This window comes from Platichthys flesus, chromosome 17, assembly GCF_949316205.1.
Source record: "Platichthys flesus chromosome 17, fPlaFle2.1, whole genome shotgun sequence".
NCBI classification, from domain to species: domain Eukaryota; kingdom Metazoa; phylum Chordata; class Actinopteri; order Pleuronectiformes; family Pleuronectidae; genus Platichthys; species Platichthys flesus.
Genome location: NC_084961.1, coordinates 21,327,482 through 21,349,406, shown reverse-complemented (window position 1 = coordinate 21,349,406; position 21,925 = coordinate 21,327,482). Strand labels below are relative to the sequence as shown.

At 39.0% G+C, this 21,925-nt stretch overlaps 1 protein-coding gene across 4 annotated transcripts; it reads left to right on the top strand.

Annotated features, from left to right (window-relative positions):
- The first annotated feature begins 6,344 nt into the window (after window positions 1-6,344).
- atat1 (alpha tubulin acetyltransferase 1) lies at window positions 6,345-21,925 on the top strand. Of its 4 annotated transcripts, none has more exons than XM_062410459.1 (11): window positions 6,345-6,700; window positions 6,966-7,026; window positions 7,426-7,517; window positions 7,730-7,787; window positions 7,919-8,032; window positions 10,000-10,101; window positions 14,857-14,902; window positions 18,246-18,320; window positions 18,831-19,044; window positions 19,895-19,984; window positions 20,067-21,925. In XM_062410459.1, exons 1-11 carry the CDS (start codon window positions 6,606-6,608, stop codon window positions 20,182-20,184), a joined length of 1,065 nt encoding a protein of 354 aa, XP_062266443.1. In that variant the 5' UTR covers window positions 6,345-6,605; the 3' UTR covers window positions 20,185-21,925. The 4 variants fall into 4 exon arrangements, with proteins under 4 accessions (XP_062266443.1, XP_062266445.1, XP_062266444.1 ...); XM_062410461.1 differs by having other exon boundaries at window positions 18,890-19,044; window positions 19,276-19,984; window positions 20,067-20,125; XM_062410460.1 differs by having other exon boundaries at window positions 19,276-19,984; window positions 20,067-20,125.

Here is a 21,925-nt window from a genome sequence, read left to right as displayed (position 1 = left end):
GACTCATTTTTTAATTGGTCTATTTAACTGCAGAATGAAAAAAGCAGTACCTGCACACTCTTTTTCTGTAAAAATGTATTTTATTCTGATGTTCATCTATATGGTTTTGTACTATTTCGCACTTTGGTACCTTCTTTTCTTTGTCTTTCAGGTTTTGCTGCAGACCGATGTCTATGGATGGTAACACAAATTTCCATGGTGGTATCTCTGATATAGGAACAGTAGAACTTTTATTAATATTTTTTAATCCTACATCTTGTGCTTTGGTATTTACTATCCAACCGAAACTAAAACATCTGGTTTTGTTATGCTCCCAGCATTCCTGTAAAACACGTTTTGCCGGATGTGATCCTTAATGGCATCTCACCAATCTCAACTTGTATTGCTTCACTGCAGGTCCAGAGAGCCTAAGCTTAGTTTTTTAAGGTTGGTTTCTGCAGCAGACTATAGCTGCCCTTATCTAGAGCTGCTCTCATAAGAGCCCCATAAATACTTACCAGTGCTGTTCTACTAGCTCCCCAATCTCGTTGTATATTATTTATCTTCTTGCATTTATTTTTGACTTTATCTATATGTGCTCTCCAGGTAAGTTTTTCATCAAAGTAAACTCCAAGAAATCTGACATCAACCTGTTCTAGTGGCTGACTGTATATTTCAATTTTTACTGATTTGTGGCGTTTAGAGAAACACATTTTTTCTATTGAAATTTAAAACCCAATTTATTTGACCATTCCTGCACTTTATTTACTGCAGTTTGCATTTAATTTGTTTAATTACTCCAAATATCGCCCCTTAACCCAGAGTGCTCCATCATCTGCATGAAACGATTACACTATGCTTTGCTCAACCATTAATCATTATATTAAAGAATACTCGACCACAAACTACCTTGTGAGGTTCCATTTATAAGTGAATATTTGTTCGAATATTCTGTGCCCAGTCTAGCTTCTGTTGTTCTTCCAAATTAGAAATTGAACACCCAGTTAAACAATTAATTCTTTATGCCTAATCTTTCCATAGAATATTATATGCTTTTTCAATATCTAAGAACACACCAAGTATAATTTCTTTATTACTTTGGGATTTTTTAATTACTGATTCTAGAACATAAAACAGAGTAAATTTTCCCTTGTCCTTTCCTAAATCCACTTTGATATAATGGGATTAAGTTATTTCTCTTTAGATGATTTGTTAATCTTTTCGTAACCATCCGTTCCATGGTTTCCCCTAATAGTGATGTGAGTGCTATCGGACTATACCTTGATGGATTTGATGGAAAATCAATCAATCAAATTTTATTTGTATAGCCCTTATTTACAAATCACAATTTGTCTCATAGGGCTTTATGGTGTGACATCCTCTGTCCTTAACCCTAAACTAGAGGAAGGAAAAAAAACTAAAAACCCTTTTTACATGGTAAAAAAACGTAGAAACCTCAGAGAGAGGCACATGTCAGGGATCTTTCTCCCAGGACGGACAGAAGTGTAATATATATCAAGCAGTCCTACTGCAATCATAGTCTATGGTCAGCAGCCAGCAAGATCATGATCCACCATCAAGATCGGATGCCACTATAGTCCACAATCATTGTCCACTGCCGCCAATAAGGATCCATCGTCAGCTGTCACCTCGGTCATGGTCCACCACCATTATCAGATGCCAACAATAAAGGATCCGCCATTATTAATATGATCAGCCAGCATGATACTGATTACGCCAAACTGGATCCACCATTACAATCTCTGAAACGTGATCCACAGATTAAGATTAAGATATGTTTATTCATACCAAACACATCCTAATCCATAATGTGGCCACAGCTGCGGGCGATAATGCAAAGGGACTCTGGGGAAGGGGTCAAGTCAGAACCATGTATTGATGAGATATGAATTACTTTGATGTGATTTGAGAAAAGGAAGGAGAATCTGGAAAGAGAAGCTCTGTGTGTCTTGTATCATAAATTCCCTTTGCACCTTAGCGTCATCAGGTGTTTTAACATGGTTGCTGGAGTGCCACTTCCTTTCTAGTTTTCTAAATACTTGTTTTAACAAATTTGTCTTGAAATTATACCACGGAGCTAATTTACTATGTTTTACATGTTTCTTTTTTAGAGGCGCTATTGAGTCTAATGTTAATTGTAATGAGTCTGCAGAGTTATCGACAAGACGGTCAATCTCATTTGAGCTAGGGTTTTAAATGAATTTGTTGTTTATATTGACGGATGATACAGGTTTAAATGTAATCGGAATTATTTCCTTAAATCTAGCTACAGCACTATCAGGTAGTTTTTTATTAGAGGCATATATTCAGATATTGAACAATCATAGGTTATTAAGTTATTGTCTGATAGAATTGGATTGCGCAGAAGTACTGTTAAATGTTACATTTTGACACCGTATGATAATACAAGGTCAAGTGTGTGGTTACAACAATGAGTAGGTTGGTGTACACCCTCACTGAAACCAATTGAGTCTAGTATCGAAATAAATGCTACGCTAAGACTATCTTTATTATTGTCAACATGAATATTATATTCACCAACAATAATAATTTTATTGGTCTTTAGGACTAGTTTTGATAAAAACGCAGGTACTTCTGTTATAAAATTCCTTATAAACACCCTGAGCATGGTAAACTACAGCAAATATGATTGGCTGTTGGTGTTTCTTCGATTGGTGTGGAAGACTAAGAAGAAGACATTCAAATGAGTCGTAGCTGAGTTTAGGTTTAGGATTAATTGATAGACTGGAGTTAAAAATAGCTTGGAACGTGCGAGTTAATATGACTGGGGGGAGTAGATTCATTTAGGCTGACATATTCATCAGGATATAGCCACGTCTCAGTGAGGGACAATAAAGCAATGTTGTAATCTGAGACTAGACCTGAAGGTCGGCAGTTCGATCCCCAGTCTGACCCATCTGCAGGCAGAAGTGTCCTTGGGCAAGAAGCTGAACCCTGAATGCCCCCCCCCCCCCCCCCCCCCATAGAATATCAAAGTGCTACGAATAGATGCACTGTATGAATGTGTGTGTGAATGGGTGAAATGAAACCATTTACCATTTACTTAAATAGCCTTCAATGACAATGATCTTATGTTTAAAAGATCACATTTAAAAGTCTTTGTTTCCTGAGTTGTTGCACAGGTTGTGTTAATGGTTCTTTTCCTGGTTTAATTGTTGGAACTACTACTGACTGCTTCCAACTAGTTGGGATTTGACCTGTATCCCATATTTTATTAAATAATCTTACTACTTTGAGTGTGCCTTCATTCATTTTATCCAGCATCCTGTAACATACTTCATCTTTGGCTAGGCATGTTTGTTGTGCTTTAGAAAAGTCTCAGCCCACGTTCATCATATGAAAACTGATTAGTTTTGCCAGGTTGCCGACCCCTGGCCTACAGTAAGGAAAAACTGCACACATAAAAAATTATCTTGACACTCTTCGCCACACCCAATGGAAAGTCTGACATTTTGGATTGAAATTTAATTTGGCTGGATTTTTTATGTTTTGACACCCGCTACTAATTTCTACTTCTTCTACAAATTTCATGGGTCGACCTGACATTTAAGATATAAGAGACTTTCTGATTAAAAGTTGTATAAAGTTTTTGTTAGGGGGTATGGCAGTGATTGAGGATTGGCCAGAAAACAATTTTTATGAAACAATTGACTATAAAATAGGTGCAAAAGGTTTCTAACGTCACTTTGTTCAATAAAGAATTCAACGCATACAAGGTCCAGCACACAAACAATGATAAAGTGACAGTGTATTGTTGGCCTGTTTGAGAACTCAGTTTTGCAAAGAAATAATTCTGAGGTAGGATAGGTAGGCTGAAGCCCCCCTAAAATGTTCCTCAGCCCCACCAAATAATTATTGTTAATTTTTTTTTTTAAACTTAAAACTATTGTTTGTTTTATTCATGGACAAGTTATTCATAACTCTAACATGCTACATATGTGAGTGTGTTTCTGGTTTATATGTTTTCTCCCCTTCAAATTACAATCCAATAGCCTCTCATCATACTTAACAATAAAAGACCGGGCACTAGGACCTTGGGGAGTCTGCATCGGGGCTGGGCTGGCTTTCTCACTCTGCCAAGTAACTTCTCTCATCAAGACAGCAGGATGACAGCCAAGGAGTTTAGTTCATAGTAAATGATGCACGGAGTGAAATTGTAAGTACAGGTAGTTACAGAATGTGGCTCTGTAGATGTTAACGATTGTTACCTGCTTAAATTTAGGTTTACTTGAGGCAAATGAAAGGGAATATTGTAATGAGCTATGTTAACACTTAGCTAGCTAGCTAGCTATTTTGTTAGTAAATGTCTCCAGTAAGCAAGAGTGTGAACGAGCAAATTTGAAATGTAAGAAATAACTATCGACAGCTCTCTATTCTTTGCATTAATATCTATCTCTAGTATTTAAAACAATATTATCAGTGCCTATTATTCCCTTCTGCTCATAATAAACAACTCAGAAGTGACACTGGCAGGTCCATTCTCCATCCATTGTGTGTGGTCCCTTTAAGAATTAGGATTTGGGAGTGACGTGGATATTGAAAATTAGTATATCCGTCTTTCCTTTAAAAGGAGGAAAAATAATTTCTGTCTATTTGAGAAAAGTTAATTTTTGTGTTGTCAAATTTCACATGACCCTGAAATTCTGTCTCTTCTGTCATCTTATACTGAATGAATGCAAGCAAAGATTCAGAGAAAAATCACACTCTTTCTGATTGAACCAATCAATGAACTACGCTACACGCGCAAACATTCTGCATTCCTTAGGGGCTAAGCCCCCCCTTTCTTTCAATCGTAGAAACGCCCCTGAGCGTATCATTCTTAAAATTACAATAGATGTGGTATTTATAATATGGAAAGGAGAGATATAACAGAGATGGTTACTAGCATTTTATCCGTTCAATAATTCCAGAAATCTCAGTCCATCACAGATCGTTGTGGCACACGTAAAGGATTCTCTTTTAATTTCTGCATTTAATCAATTGTCTGAGTAATAAGAACAAATATTTTTGTCCCGGCTAGCTCAATAATTTTTTTATTTGCAGCCTTGTATATGTCCTGTCTACATTGTGTTTATTATTTCCTCATGTTTATATTCCATACTTACTTATTTATAAAAATTGTAACTGATGTTTTTTATTTAAAAAATTTGTTTGTATCTTAACTTGTGTAATGTTATCTTATCTTATGTAATCTTGTCTTATTGTTGAAAAAAAAGCTGCATTTGGGTGCAATGAATCAATGTAAATATAGTGAAGAGATGAGAGTATGTTAATTGTAGACTATACTATAAACTATATATTTTCTATGATATTTAGACATCGTAGTATTTGCTACGCCTATTATCCATGTTTAGGGATGGTTTGCATGTAAAATAAAGAAAATAAACAAATTACCATAACTATGACCTGCTCAGAGTCCAAATGATTAGCCTATCTGTGGGAGCAAGTTGTGGATGTTTGAAATACACTCCTTTGTGAAATATCCTTCATAATGTGGTCATTCGGTTACCATAAGTGTAAACATTTTTACAAATACATACCTTCGTTATCACCGGGGAAATAAACGTATTTGTATGTGCAATTTGACAAACAGCGCGCCCGCGCTCCCGCTGACGGCGAGCAGTTTCTGGAAGACGGTCACTTTTTGGCACAACACCTAGAGGTGACTCGCACCCAGGGTTGCCATGTCAGCGATTTTATTTCCGCGGAATTGGCCACATTTTTTACTGTTGCTGCCCTTTGCCCGTCAGACACAGTATATTATCATAAGTAAACTCTGAGAATGTGGTTACAAATTTACTGATATACATATCTTTGCTATTACAGGCCGGCTGTGGCTGAGGGGTAGAGCAGTCGTCCTTGCCGAAGAGTCCTTGGGCAAGATGCTGAACCCTGAATTGCCCCTCATAGAACAACAAAGGGCTGCTATTAGATGCACTGTATGAATGTGTGTGTGAATGGCTGAATGTAAAACTGTCCTGTAAAGTGCTTTGAGTGATCATCAAGACAAGAATTACCTTATAAATACAAAACCATTTTAACTTTTACTTTTGATCCTTAAGTACATTTCAACACCAGATATTTTTGATACTTAAGTACATTTAATATGAGCTACATTAAGACTTTTACTCAAGTCATTTTCTTACGGGTGACTTTACTCACTTTTTTTACTTTTACCGGAGTCACTTTCAGGTAAGATATCAGTACTTCTACTAAAGTATGGCATTCAAGTACTTAATACACCACTGCTGTTTTCTAGGTTTGTTGTGTTACCGTTCGTTGGTTTTTGATAGACCTGGCAACCCTGCTCACTGCCACACGGACATAATGGAACTGGTGTGACACTGTCTAGCAGACGTCCCTTGTTGTAACAGAGTCGTGTTTCCGTCTGTCAATGCAACGTTGAATCGGTCTTGTCTTTAGACTGCTAACAGCTATCTTATTGTAATTTTTGCGTTAACGAATTAGCTTGGTGAGAGCGCTAACGCTAGCTAGCGAAGCAGTTGCTTGAGCTCTGCTCCTTGGTTTGGATATATTGCCTCAGATACATTATTGCTCTCCAACTAATCTGATTGAGAGGGATTATGGCGTTTCCTTTTGATATTAACCAGATATTCCTCGAGAGGGTCACGCTCTTGGACCAGACTCTTGTTGCGGAAAATCGTAAATCAACAGAAAGGTGAGTTAGAAGGTCCGATGTTCCCATTGTAATTAGTTTGTGTTTGACATAGTACCTACTAACATATAGTACTGTGTCACATCTAATTTCAGAATCTCAATTTAAGGTGTAATGCGGATGTAATTGAAACCTTTCCCTTTGAGTTTTCAAATCATTCTCTCTGGCCATTGTCATACAAAAGATAATGTCTTAGCTGTTATTACAACAATGCCCAATTGCCTCTTCTTATTTTATCAAATTTTTTCTACCATGTTCATCTTTGCAGACCAGATCTTTTGGAACACATAGTAACGGTCATTGATGAACTTGGAAGAGCCTCGGCAAAGGTGAGTTTCTGGGAGTGTTTTTATGATTTTATGTTTTTAAGTATATCAAAGCACAGTTTATTTTGTAGAGATATATACTCAGGGACCACAGAAATAGAACCCTTATTGATGAGAACTGCCTTTTGCCCTGATAGTAATTCTGACAATTTCATACCTCCGTATGACATTTGAATTAGAATTAATAAATAATAAATAATAAATAATAAATAATTGCGGAAATAATAGATCTGTAACCACACCCATCGACAGTGAAGTCAAGGTGTTCTGACATAACCTTGAGCTCTTAATCGCCACAGCTAGGGTGCTTGATAGTGTTGATAGTAGATATTTGTTAAAAATGTCTGAACAACTGGGTAATGTACTCATGTACTCATCCATGTGGTTCCTTGTTTTCCACAGGCCCAACAACTCACAACTCCAATAACAAGTGCTTCCAAACTACAGTCCCAGAAGCATCAGATGTATCTGCTGAAGGACGTAGAAAGCAACAGGTATACCTTGTTCTGTCCCTCAGCTTTAACGTATTTCACACAATCACACACACACACAAACACACACACGTCTCTGGACTTATTTCCTCAGTCGTACTCTGCATTTACTATAGTGAGAGACATTATTCATAGCAGAGAGTCATGATCACTGCACTTAACTGTACAATCCCCTCCATCCCTTTTGAATTGACTACCCCTCCTTTTTCCTACAGAGGACATGGTATGGTTGTAGGATTTCTCAAGGTCGGCTACAAGAAGTTATTTCTTCTTGTGAGTCACCTATTTTCCTCTTTTTGATAAAGAATTCTGTCTTTTCAGGCCAGTTATAGTTCTTCATGTTAATATCTGGTTGAACTTCCTTTAACAGCTGTACAGTTATGCTTGTTGCTCTTCCTCCACAGGACAGACAGGGTGTGCACATAGAGGCAGAGCCAATGTGTGTTTTGGATTTCTACATTGCAGAGAACTTTCAGAGACATGGCTACGGATCAGAGCTGTTTGACTTCATGTTGCAGGTGAACCATTTCTCTCTCAAATTATTTATACATCGACATACAAGGGGGATGGGACAAGACAACACAGATCTTGTTGATTAGAGAGACTGCATGTTTTGTTATCTTTTAGGATATCTAGAAAATGGGAAAAGTGGAATCAGTGTTGACCTAACAGGTGACCAGGGGCCTCATTTATAACCGTTGTGTACGACTAAAAAGAAAGATGCGTACTGCACTTCTCATGCAACGTTGGGATCTATAAAACAGCCTTTATAGGAGAATGTGCGCACTTGTACCCTAACATTGACCCATGCATGTGAACATTGATCATTAACACTCAAACTAACAGGGTTATTTGTGCTCGCAAGATATAAATGTTCTATAAACACCTTCAATTGAAGAAGATATAATTCAACTTACAGCAAATAATGTTCAGATTCCATTAAAAAGTGTAGCTGCAGAGCCAAATCATTAATAGTTTTTAATATCCTCTAATACAGTGTGTGTATGTACAAGAAGGACACAGTGTGATTTAAGAAAGCATACTAGGCTTAACTCTCCAATAGAATTCAAATATCTACAGGTAACATAGAGAGTGAGAGCAATTCTAGCCATTCATGGATGTGTTAGAACGGGTGACGCAGCTGCGGCCTGAATTCTCCTTTCACCAGCTTCCAGAAAACTTCCATAACACCGCTGATGTGTGAAGTAACAAGTCCAATTGCTCTTAATATATAAATACTCCGGTGACACTCTGACATAATGCAGTGGCACTGATAGAGAAGTGTAGAGAGCATTAGGAGGAAACAAGTATTCAGGGATCACAAAGATTTTTTGTCCCATGATGATGACTGACTAATCAGCTGATATAGATTCTATAGATCTGTGATCTTGGATCTTTGTGCTGAACTGGGTCCGGTATTACACAGTTTGACCCGAAAGAATCAAACCTGTACAAACACAAGTACTCACCACTCATTAGCTTACAGGTCTGTGTGTGGTATGATTAACATTGTATAATATTTACCTTTCTATGTAGAGCCTCTTTTAATCATTAAAATGTTTTGCCTCCATGTGTTCACATATGCTTTTAGTATGTTTTATAAATGAGGCCCCAGGTTTTTTTTGTGTGGATTTAATGCAGTTTTCAAGCCAGGTTTTCTAGATCCTTAATGTGCATTTGTTTATCTCTCCAATTTATTTGTGTTGAGTGTTTCCCAACACAGAAAACAGAAATCTCCTGGAAATTAACAGAACTTTAAGTCCTATTTTTTCAACCATGATGAATGGCTCAAAGTAAAATGAAACCATGGTCCCAGTATGCATTTAACTACCTCCTAAAGGGTGAAAAGCCGGCTGTTGAAAGTATTACACCTTCATTCTCTTCATTCATTGCACTCAGTGACACACAAGAGGTGGCAGTAAAATTAATGATACAATTAAATTTGATGTGTATTTTATAAATTAAATTGTTTAGATGTATTCATCTTGCATAAGTAAGGTAAGAGGCAGCAATAATTTAATTCAAAGTTCAATGTTTAATGTCCATCTTAGCCTTGAATTTCACCTTTATGTTTGACGTTGGAAATGAACAGGATGGTTGTGCTGGGAGACCCTGGGTGGCAAGGGACTTTCTTTTATTAATATAAATCAAAAACATTAATCACTTACATCAAAACATAAATTGCCTAGGACGTAACCTCCTTGGCAGCACAGAGAGCTACTATGGCTCTGTGTTTCTCCAGTCCATGACACAGTCTCTTCAGGTGTGTCAGTCCCCTCTGTGTATCAGTCTCCATTTGTGGCAGCTCTCTGCGACATTTTAAACCAACTCGATTCAGCTGTGACAATTGCCATCCCTTTTACAGCTGGAGGTGCTTCGATGAGCAACCTCCATGAATGCATTTTTTAAATTAGAAGAACTTTCCCCTCAAACAAAGTTAATGCTTTTTATCACTAATGGCATGTTTTCTCTTTCTCTACTTCAGCACAACAATTTAGAGCCAGTGCTGATGGCTTACGACAGGCCCTCACCAAAATTGATGTCGTTCCTGGCAAAGAAATACTGGCTGACACAAAGTGTCCCACAGGTATAATATTCATTTTCCGATATATTATGAATGGGGTTAGGGTTAATGGTTAGTTCTCTTTTCCAATTCTACTAATAAGATATCTCTTCAATATCACTTTTCCCTAAGTGGCACAAAGACAACAACATGCGCTTTAATCGGACAATTTGAAAATCCGATAGGGTAGATTTAATAGGACAGTGCATTACCAAAGGGTCCTGCATGTTGACCTGCTGTCAGGGGGGTTGCGGGAAGGGTGGGTCTACAAAGCAGCACTCGACTTATGGTAAAAATAACTCATAAAAACATTTTGTTCAATATGTTGTGTATTATGGACTGAAATGCATGCTATGTTGTAACAAGCATCTACCGATGCAGTTGGACACATCATCAGTGGTAGCACCTGAGGTCATCGGGTGTTACGGGTCATTCAACTTCAGATACCTTTGCAAATTGATCAGTTCCCGACCTGGGTCGTGGAAGCAATAGCCCACTGTTTGACCATCATTGATCCACAACCATTGTAACACTGCCTCTGCAGCTCTCCCAATGGCTATACTAGGCTGAGACTACTAATTCCCTAACCCTTCTCCTACTCTCTCTTTCAATGTAAAGTGTTGTTAATAGGGCTTACCGGTGTTTTCTTTCCTTACGTTTTCCTTCTGGTAGCATTTTTTATTTTTTTTTACCACCAAAACAAAGAACAAAGAGGTTATTACCTATAATATGGTGGGCTTATACTCTGATTTGATTAAACCAAGACTGTTTGACCTCAATTCTTAGTTTCCTGTGGAGTAAGTGAGGCAGTGCACAACGCTTTCCCAATGCTATCCCAGTCAGTTTAGCTATGTCAGCAAAATGATAAGTAATGTAATATAATGTAACACTTTATCATGGTGCCAGCCCAAGCATATTTAAGTTTTGGAAGACAGAACCCCTCCCTCAATTGCCACACAGTGGTGTGGTCCATTGCTGTTCAGTGTCTGGCTGGTGTCATAATGTTCTGGACTTTTAAATATTGACAGCAAGATCTCTGAGATCTGCTTCTTCGAGAAAACCAAATGTTATCAATATTATCATTCTGCTTTATGTGTGTAGCATATATAGGCTACTGGACTTATAAGTAACACTTTAAGTAATATTACTTTAATATTATAACTATTTTAACATGCTGGTACAACCTTATTTGTGTGTATATAATATATATTTCCCCCTCAGAACGTTGACTTGAGAAATATCTGTTTATTGTTAATATCTCTGTAGTTCCAACTACCCAAAAAGAGTGAGATGTCCTCTTTAATAAACAGTTAATTATCTCAGAATAGTTAATTCCTGTTCAACACATTCACTTTTAAACTCATTTAAGTAAATATACATATAAGACTGAGCTTGTTATCAGTAGATTTTAAAAGACTGGAATCAGGATTTGAGCCAAACAAATATGATCAACTTAAAAATTATACAGCGTCTGCCCTGTCTAAGGAACTCCCATTAATATGTTTCTGATAGAGCCCTGCTGAGCTCCGTCTCCTCACGACTAAATTCTACTTTGGAAACTTCCTGTGTTCACGTTTTTCCCGAGTCGGATTCATCACTATGAGCGGTTGCTTATATAAAAGAATTGTGTAGCTTATTTATAATCCCATAACCTGAAGTAAAAGTAACAGCGCACACTTTGTTGTCCTCCTGAAAACGTGAACGTTTTGAAAACTTGCTCAGCTTCCTTCCCCAACGAGTAGAGCAGCATATACACCTGTACCTCTCCAGTTTCTTTAGTAAGTTTCGTGGCTATCCTGAAGCGGTGAAACTTCTGACGCCATTCTGGCCATTGATTTGGGCGAGAAAAGTCAAACCTGTCGGTAGGTGGTAACTTGGCCATCCTTTTTCATTTCTTCATAGCTAGCTCAAGCATAACACTGAAAAACCACAGATGGCGGTCTGGTTTGACACGGTTCACGCAGCACACAGGCTGTGCACCTTCTCAAGGCTGTTGCGTTGTCCGTGGTCTCTACGTCCTAGCAGGGACTGTTTATGTATATTTATCGCAAGTCATATCTCATAGCGATATTCAACAATGTTTCAACTAGGGCTGCACGATATTAGGAAAACATGCAATATGCAATAACATTGTTGAATATCGCCATGAGATAATACATTACATGTACGTGCAGCCCTAGTTGAAATATCTATGGTCTAGAACAGGGGTTCCCAAAGTGGGGGTTCCCTGGGGGGGTCGCGAGACACAGAGGGGGGGTCGCGAGATGGCGTCAAAAAACAAATACAGTTTAAAAATAATTTAAAATCAAATTTTTATCCCTTTATTGTCGAAATATATACAGAAAAACGAGTTGAAATTAGAATAAAATCTTCAGTTTTTTCTTTTTCTTTGTTGTTATTACGACATGGAATAGCAGAAAGAGCGAGAGTTGCAAGGCCAAAAAAAAGTCCTTACTAAACAGACAATCCCAGCCGCAGCTCAAAAGGCTACATATGAGGTGGCATATTTAATTGCACAGGCAAAAAAGCCAGACACAATCGGTGAAACGTTAATTGAACCCGCTGCTGTAGCTATAATCTTGCCATGCATGGGGATAAATTATAAGGCCGTGATCTAGAATCAGTACAGCTGTTTTACGGGACTACTGCCCGGCGCATCACCGACATGGCCCAGGACATAAAGTGCCAGCTGGTGGATAGAGTTAAGAAAGGGAAATATGCTTTACAGTTAGATGAATCCACAGATATATTAAACTCTGCCCAGCTGCTTGTTTTAATCAGATACATTTTTGATGGAAAAACGTAATGCTGTTTTGCTCCACGCTCCGGAGTGGACTTGCGCAGGTGAGGACATTTTTACAAAACTAAAAGAAGGGGGATTATCTTCGGAAAACTGATGGTGTGTGTGTAGGGACCTGGTAGGGACAGGGCTGGAGTGATATTGGGGTAAATGCAGGACTAAAAGCGAGAGTCTTACAAGTGGTGCTGCAGGTAAATTCCACACACACAGAGAATCTCTTGCCAGCAAAATACTTGAACCAAAGCTTAAACATATTCTTGACATTACGATAAAAATGGTCAACTACATAAAAACATGCCCTGACATACTTTAAGAATAAATTTAGAGCGCAGCTAAACGTGGAGAATTATCTCCGAGTCGCTGTCTCCAAAATAAAGCCAAGAATCGACTTGCTCTGCTCCATGCATGTTGCCCACCTATCTCATTAGTGAGTTTAAGAAATGAAAGTAATGTTTAGGCTAAATAAATAACCCTCAAGTTTTTGCACATGGCAGCAATAAGGTGTCTTCTGCTCATTATGCACACAGACGCACACAGACATCACCTGCGCACTTTTTTATACTTACAGTATATGCTCACGCAGCCCTGCTGTTTATACAGGGAATTTCCCTGTATTCTGGTTATATTCTATTTCTTAAATTGCTATAAAATAATATCATAGCTGTAAGGCTGTTGTTCTTTTGTGTTGTATTAATGCCCGTGTTTGCATAGGCATAATAGTGCGCAGAATTATATAACACGTCCAGGGTCGCTGGGGGTCGCCAGTGTCTGGCACCGTTAATTTGGGGGTCGCGGGCTGAAAAGCTTGGGAACCCCTGGTCTAGAAAGCAGACCTGTTAGGCTAGATTATTTCTGGCTTCATACGTTGGCCTCATGCTGGACCATTTTCTTATCATTAGCCTAAATATCCTTTTATATTTATTTGAACGGTAGATATGTCAATGCGAACATGCTTCAGACCTATATGGCTTAGAAAAATTTATTCTGAAGTTGCTCTGGCATGTTTTCCGCCGGTGCTGGATCAGAACACCTTTTTTCCGGGAAAGTTTATATGTAGATTAACTAAAGTAAAAAATGCACCATATGCTTAGATAATTTAACGTGCTTTCTCTGGCTTGTAGTGCAGCTTGCGGCCAGCTGTGTCAAGGCTCATTCCTGTTGTGCACTCCCCTGGCCATCACACAGCTACGTTGACCATCCGTGCACTCTAGTACGCTACAAGTGTGCATGCTGTGGTCGTTATGTTGGTGGTCCTATCTTTTCAGGGGGTTGACGAGAAGGTATTATCCAGGGAGTTTAATTATAACATCGATCACATGGAGTTAAATTACCTAAAAACAGCTTGCATGGAGTCAATTAATAATGGACAGGTCTTACTAGCCACAAATAAGTTGTGCACTCCCCTGGCCATCACACAGCTACGTTTTGCAGGTGCAGTGATACATTTAAAATTGTATTATAATTTGAATTGCAGAGCTAAACAGAACAATGTTGACAAATTAATGAGGTATAATTTATTTATAATTGCTTCAAAGTAAAGGAATATCTTTACTGCATTAGCGACATTCTTGAAGACTTATTTCACACTCTTTGTGAATACAACAAATATTCCTACATCACGCATACGCACCTCTTAAAAAAAACATTTGTTTGTATGAAAGGTTTTTGCATGAGACGCAATGTTCCCAGAGGTCAAAAATTTCTTAATAATTTTAGACCAGACCAAGTTCATCCTGACATGTTCCCAGTGTCTCTGCAAGAAAACGGTCCCATGGACAGCAAACTCTGTAACTCCTAAAACACTTTACTAAAAAGGCAGTCTGCATTAGGCTGAACACACAAGGATAAAGGCAGACGAAAACTAAAGGTAAACTAAGTGTGTAATATCTGTATTTTGTATTAAAAAAATCAGGATCTAGTTTTTTTTATCAACCTAATATCAAGGCCCGTTTTGTTGTCTTTCTATTTATTCTATCCAGGTCAATAACTTTGTGGTGTTTGAGGGATTCTTCCTCAACAAAACAGGTAACATTTTCACTGAGCTTTGGGATGTGGGCAAGTGGGCTTTTGAAAATACTGGCTGACCTTGTGATTGATTAGTAGCCTGGATGCCAGACGAACTTAGCCCCGCCCACAACATTTGGGGTCGGGAAATTCGGTCTGGAGTCGCTCCGTTGGGGAGAAATTATGCCGACCGGGCCAATCAGATTGTCAGGGCGGGCTTTATACGATGATGGACAGATGATCAACGGTAATGTAATCAACCACGTCATCAAAGTGCCTTTGGGTTGAATTCGTTTTCAACAAACATGCCTGCCGCTGGAGAGCTGAGATGTGTAGATGCTGCCATTGAGTCTGTTTTAGAAGACATCAACTGCGCATTCATTTTGAAAGAGGAACAGATAACGTGGAGGCGACGCCAAAGCACCGCTCTAATCCCTAACGCGCCGGCGCTTGGCTGTTCACACCGGACACTGAAGCGACGTTGAACCGCCGGGCAACGCTAATAATATCACCCGTTGATCCAGTGGATTAAAAGCATATACTTACTTGTTGCTCCAACATTAAGCAACAGCGTCCCAACACTTGTCTTTCTTGGTGTTGTCTTTATACAACATGTTCCGAGGATCATACAACTCACTGTACTTCTCCACTTCAATTATTAATTTAATGTCATCCATGTTGAAGAACATCGCTGTTTGCTCCGTTAAATGTCAGGTGTCGGGGGTAAATTACGTATTCTCCACTCAAGCCTATGTGGAGAATACGTAAGCCCCCTCTCTCTCTCTTTTTATCTGTATCACTGCTTGTGTGGCTGTAGTGGATGGGCAGAGGGGGACATTTAATAATGTCATTGGTCAAATTAAAACTCCAGGACAACAGAAGGGGACTTCAAAGTATGGGATGCATATTTGATCATTTATATCATATAAAATATAGTTTAAGATCGTTTTTCAGTGTGTTTCCTGGTGCGATACACTCGCGTCAAGCGTAAAAAATAAACTCGACGCCGAAAGGATCTCTGCACAGCGCAAGGGCAGCCTTGGCGCAGCGCGGTGCTTCAGCCTCCGGTGTGACCCGCACAAAGTTTTAACATGGGAGTGGATGGGAGGCAGCTGTTATATAAGGCTTGGCGATGCGCTGAAGCGTCGCTTCGGCATCGCTTCAGCGTCCGGTGTGAACCCGGCGTTAGTAAATAACTCACAATGCGTTGCTTAACATACGTCAAATACTACGTTGCTCTGATTGGTTGTAGGTCTTTCCAATTGAGCGAAGAGGAATTTTATTTCCTGGTCAGTTGAAACACGCCCCATAATCACAGCCCAATGGAGCGGTCTCAGACTCACATTCTGACTAGAATTGTGAGTCCGACAACGTCAGGCTAACTGGTTAGCATTCTGTGGTACAAAAATTATATTATACAGTGTGTTTCATTAAGTTCACTTGCTGTCTACACAAATTTGGCCAGTACAAAGCCATTGGTAAAACTCCAACCCTGCAGAGACCGGTACACCCAAATGTTTTGGTTTTGAAGTACTGAAATTGGCAAAGCAGAAAAGACTTTGTAAAGAGGTGTCATCGTCATTTTTTTTTTTAAATGAACAGCTAGCTAGAAATGTGTAAAATCCTGATGTCACATCAGCCTGTTCCATCAATTTTCTGACACTGTCTGAAACTTCTTTATAAATAGTTGCTGTTACAATTACAAACCTTCATGGTTTCATTTAAGTTGCTGTTTCAAACATAAATTTGTGAAAGTTTTGCTTTTACATCAATGTGCATAAAGCACGATAGTAGCTGATGGTTTCTTCTGATATTTATCATCATCCTGCGAATATTATCTTTGAAGATTTCGAACTTCAATTTCGTTTTATTAACATCATTAACATGCAAGCTTCCAGTTTTACATTAGAAGTTTCTCTTCTCTAGAGAGGACACTTGTTTTCCCTATTCCGCATGCTGAAGTGATCTAGGTGAAGAAAATAAGCCCCTAAATCACCTATTCCTAAAAAAGAAAGTGTTGCACATGGATGCACTGATTACAAAAAAATGAACAATACTGTAGGGTGCTTTGAGTGGTCATCAACACCAGAATAGCACTATACAGATACAGACCAATAACCATATATTATAACTTGTTAGCAGCTAACTTGCCAGAAAAAAATTCTGATTCACATAATTTTATAAATTAACACAAATATGATTATCCTATATTAATATATTTATTTCAAACTTTTTTATGTGATTTATAACAAATCATCATATGAAGTTATTTGCATTTTTAAAGCTTGTTTATTGGCTCTTTTATACCACCTTTTGAATGGGATTTCAGCAGGTTTTGTAGTAGCATGGTCTAAAGTTTAGAAACTGAGTAGCAAATTGCTGAAAGACGTATTCAAAACACGGGAACCGGTGTAAGGTCACTAGTCAATGTCTAAATTTAAGAAAAATTAGCATGGCTGGCGTAAGATTGAGGCTGCTAGTCTTATAACTGTGAATTTTTTGAGAGAAAGTCAGGAGGTAGATATTTGATGATACGTAATCTACACTTAGTTTCAAATAAGGTTTTGAATCTGCTTTGAGCTGTATAAGATTTCAAGACCAGTATGTAGATTGTGCCTTAGGGTGGATCCCCTTTATAAGCTTTCAGCCTTCTCCACCAGCTAATCTTAGGCAGTTCTCTTTCTTAGCATTCGTTATGATATCTCACTATGGGATATGCCCCCCGCACGAATTTACAGAAGTACTCATACCAATTCGCCAGCCCTAATTGGCTTGCAGTCGCGATGTCTACGTCAAGGTGCCGCACCTTAAGTATGGTGAACGCGGGTGCAGACCTTATGTGCAGGGGAAATCCTCTCTACGTGGAATGAACACTTCATCAGACTGTAGTAGATCACATTTGGTCACGTTTCGGCTGCGCGACAGTGGATCTGTTTGCATCGAAGGGGAACGCACATTGCCCACTGTTCTTCTCCCTGCACGACCTCCTTGGGGAGGATGCGTTCCCTCGCGAGTGGCCGTGCATCCTGCTTTACGCGTTTCCACCTCAGGCTTACCACAAGACCGCCCTTCTTGCGAGAAGAGGTGTATTTTTTTTTAATGACGTGTGACGCTGCGTCCACCGTATTTAAGGTGCGGCACCTTTCAGCGGACGTCAGAACGGCCAGCCAATCAGGGCTGGCGGTTATAACTGCTTCTGTTAATACGCGTGAGGTCCGTCTCCCAAAGTGAGACATCTCACTCATGCTATTCAGAGAACCGGGGTAACGACAGTAAGCTAATGTTTTGCAGGGTTGGGCGAAGGAGGGATTGAGACTCTATCATGTTCTGTTTTGGGCCCTGCTGAGTGTGTTCTCTTCTACAGTTGCCCAGTTGAGAAAGGTTCCCCTGAAAAAACCAGACGGAGAAATCAAACCCTACTCTGTAATGGAGAGAGAAGGTACAATCATTTCACTCAGCCATACACAGAAATTAAACAAATGCATTCAACAGAAGGAAACATTGGTGTCTGAAAACCATGTAGATATAAGAGTTAATTATTTGTTATAGCTGTGCATTGCAAAAGCATGTCTAGTGTCAGACAAGATCTAACTATAATCTAACAATTCTTTTAGATATGAAGAACAACAATTAGATTACCTCCCACACATTTTTGTGTCTTACAAACAATTGTAAAGGTTCAAACTAAATGCCGTTTTTACAGATTTAAAAATATTTTCCATTGTATTCACTGTTGTTTTTATTATAAATTAATTATACTTGATGGAAATTGATTGCACCCCCCCGCTCAGGTGGACGAGTAAATCAAATGTTAAAATTGTTACAAGATCAAATTTGACTACAGCCTAGATAACTGAAGTCATGTGCCACAAACATATAAACAGATATATGCATCTTTTCATGTTTTCATATAAATTAATTTACTACATAGAAACACTTTATTGTACAGTTGTGAATCAGGAGCAGAGGGCTCTTCCTTGGCAATTCCCTCTGCCTCACTCCCCCCAGCGGTCAGTATCGTCCCAGAGCTCCAATTCCCTCAGTGTGGGATCCTCCCCCAGCAGGTTGCCACTTCAAGTCACCTCAGCTTCTGCAGTTGTAGGCAACAGAGACAACAGCCCACAGTCCCCTGTCACTGAGCGTCGCAGGGCAAGACGCACCAGGTAAGAAATGGCATACATCCCGTCCTTCCTAGGTAAAATGTGAAATGTTTTTGCTAGGGATCTCGTCTATTTATTCTACTATACCACAACTTTCTAAACACTGTCTCTTTCTCCATCTCCCCCTTCCCCATCATTGTGTTATTAAACCATTCCACCCCATTCATCTGCTTTTACCTCTTGACAAATGTTGTTATCTCAACCTAACACTGTCCTCATCGACCACTAATACAGTTCTCTTAATAGATCTAAGCTAGGCTTCCATTGAAGCCTATAGGATTCTTCCCTTTGAAGAATTGGTTGTGGTGTCTTAATTTACTAGATAGCCTCTTTCTTTAATGTGGAGAAAGAGACTAATGTTTATTATTGGACAGAAATCAGGATAAGCTCTCTTACGCTGTTTAGAAACATACATGTTCTCCCCTCCTACTAGCAGAGGGGAACTTGATATATCTGTGTTATCTACTTTTTTTTAACCAATTAAATCTTGTGCCACACAACTGCAATTGAGATTGCCTTTTGTCCTACAACAATCATGTACATGGATTTGCCATTGTTGGTAACTAAACAATACTTACTATTGATAAATGATAGGGATTATTCCATTCTGTGGCTTTTTATGTTTTATGATTGGTGGCATTGATACACCCTGAAAAACATAGTTTTCTCTTTGTTTTGCAATTATGTTTTTTTTCCATTCTTCACTTTTTTATTTGCCGTTGTCTTACCTTACTGTCCTTTGGATGCAATATTTTCCCTTCTTCTACTCTTGTCCTTTTTTTTTTTACCATGTTCTCCATATTTTTGGTTTTCTTCTCATCCTCCTTGATTGCTGTTGCCATCTCCCCTATAGCCAACAGAGTCTAGCTGCTAGATGCTGCCTGTACCATTGGCATTTGGACACCAGAGCTGTTGGACTGCTCGACAGACATACCTATGCCAGGTAAGATTCAGTATAGATGTTTACTTCAGTCAAAAACCTTGTTATACCATAGTCCACAATCATGATCAACTGCCGCCATCAGGATCCATCATCAGTTGCCTCCTCGATCGTGGACCACCACCACTCTCAGATACCAACATGATACAGGATCCGCCATTATTATCACGATCCGCCAGCACGATGCAGGAGCGCCAATATGATCACGACCCGTCAGCACGGATCCACGATCATGATCACGATCTCTGATTGTGGTCCACCATCATAATCCACGATGTGGGCACAGCCGCAGCCCTGGGTCTGCGGACGATAAGGCATTAGCACACCGTGGAAGAAGTCAAGTCAGTAACATGTATTGATGAGACATTCATTTCTTTGATGTGATAAGGAGGGAGAAAGCTCTGATGGTGCCATATTATCGAGGGCCTTGAAGGTGAGAAGGAGAACTTAAAATTCTATTCCAGATTTAACCGGAAGCCAGACAATGGAATGAGGCTAATATGGGAGAAATTTGGTCTCTTTTCCCAGTTCTTGTCAGGACATGTGCTGCAGCATTTTGGACAAGCTGCAGAGTCTTTAACGACTTACTACTGGAGCCTGATAATAAGTTACAATAGTAAAGTCGGGATGTAACGAAGGCGTGGACACTTTTTTCAGCATCTTTTTGAGATTGGAAATCTCAGATTTTTGAGATGTTACACAAGTAAAAGAAGGCGGTCCTGGGAAATAGTTTTAAGGGCGATGTCATTTAGCGCAGCTATATTATTAGTAATTAGTATTAAGTAGTGCTGTCAGTTTAACGAGTTATTAACGCCGTTAACGCAAACCCATTTTAACGCCGTTAATGTTTTTATCGCGAGATTAACGCAGAGCTGCCAACTCTCACGCTTTCGCCGTGTGACACACGCTTTTACATGTTGGTGGTTGACTAAGTCACAATAATTTTTTTAAACATCATCGTATCAGGCCGTCATGAAGTACAAGGAGCGGCCGAGTGTGTGTGCGCCTGTGTGTGTATGTGTGGTTCCAGATAGCGCACCGTAGCCTCAGAGAGACACAGAGAGATCAGAGCTCGCTCACTTGAAGGAGACGCTCAGTGACTCACTGCTTCTTAACTATGAAAACAGTGAAAACACAGAGTTTCTCTGGTCTCAGCTGATCAGCGATGAGTGCCTCAGCTTCTCGATCAGAGCAGAAGCTGCAGTTGGTTTCTATCGAGCTTCAGTATCTGTGTTGGCCTCCAGTCTGACCTGCTCTCGCTTTTTGTTTTAATATTTCGCCAACTAAAATATATATTTTTAAGCTACTAGGCTGCAGCTATATGTTTTTATTTATTTACTCAAATAGCCCTACACAGTTCTGTGTTTAATTTGTTTCAAAGTAGGCCGACACTTGCCTGTGTATTTTGTTTGTTTGTTATTTTGTTGCTTGTCTGTTTGAGAGGCCTGACTGCTATTTTCACAGCAAACTTGAAAAAAAGAAAATATAAAGCCATGGTTTAACTGCACTATAGGGTGAGTTCTTGTTTACCTGAAATGTGCACTTTATAATTTTATTTTGTATCGCCCTGTTTGGCAATGTTGTTTTTCAATAAAATAAAACATTTGCATAAAGCAAGCCAATCCACTTGTCCATGTTGAAAAAAAAATGATGGGGAAAAAATAAATGAAGGGACATTTAGAATAGATACAAATTTGCGATTAATCTCGATTAATTTTGAGTTAAGTATGACATAAATGCGATAAATCGCGATTAAATATTTTAATCTTTTGACAGCACTAGTATTAATGTATATATAGGGCCAATTATTAAAACCTCTGTCTACCTAAGTTTAATAAGAGAAATGATCCGATACAAACTACTCAAGGATTTTACTGTAGACGGGAAGGGGAGGTTGGTCTGTAGTTGGCAAAAACCTCTGGGTCCAGGGTGGCTTTTTTGAGA

What these genes read in the sequence shown, in the direction of transcription:
- atat1 (XM_062410459.1), top strand. Translation starts at nt 6,606, where the DNA reads ATGGCGTTTCCTTTTGATATTAACCAGATATTCCTCGAGAGGGTCACG. An exon ending in ACAAGAAGTTATTTCTTCTT is followed by an intron (nt 7,788 to 7,918) that starts GTGAGTCACCTA and finishes CTTCCTCCACAG; the next exon opens with GACAGACAGGGTGTGCACAT. An exon ending in ATTCTTCCTCAACAAAACAG is followed by an intron (nt 14,903 to 18,245) that starts GTAACATTTTCA and finishes TCTCTTCTACAG; the next exon opens with TTGCCCAGTTGAGAAAGGTT.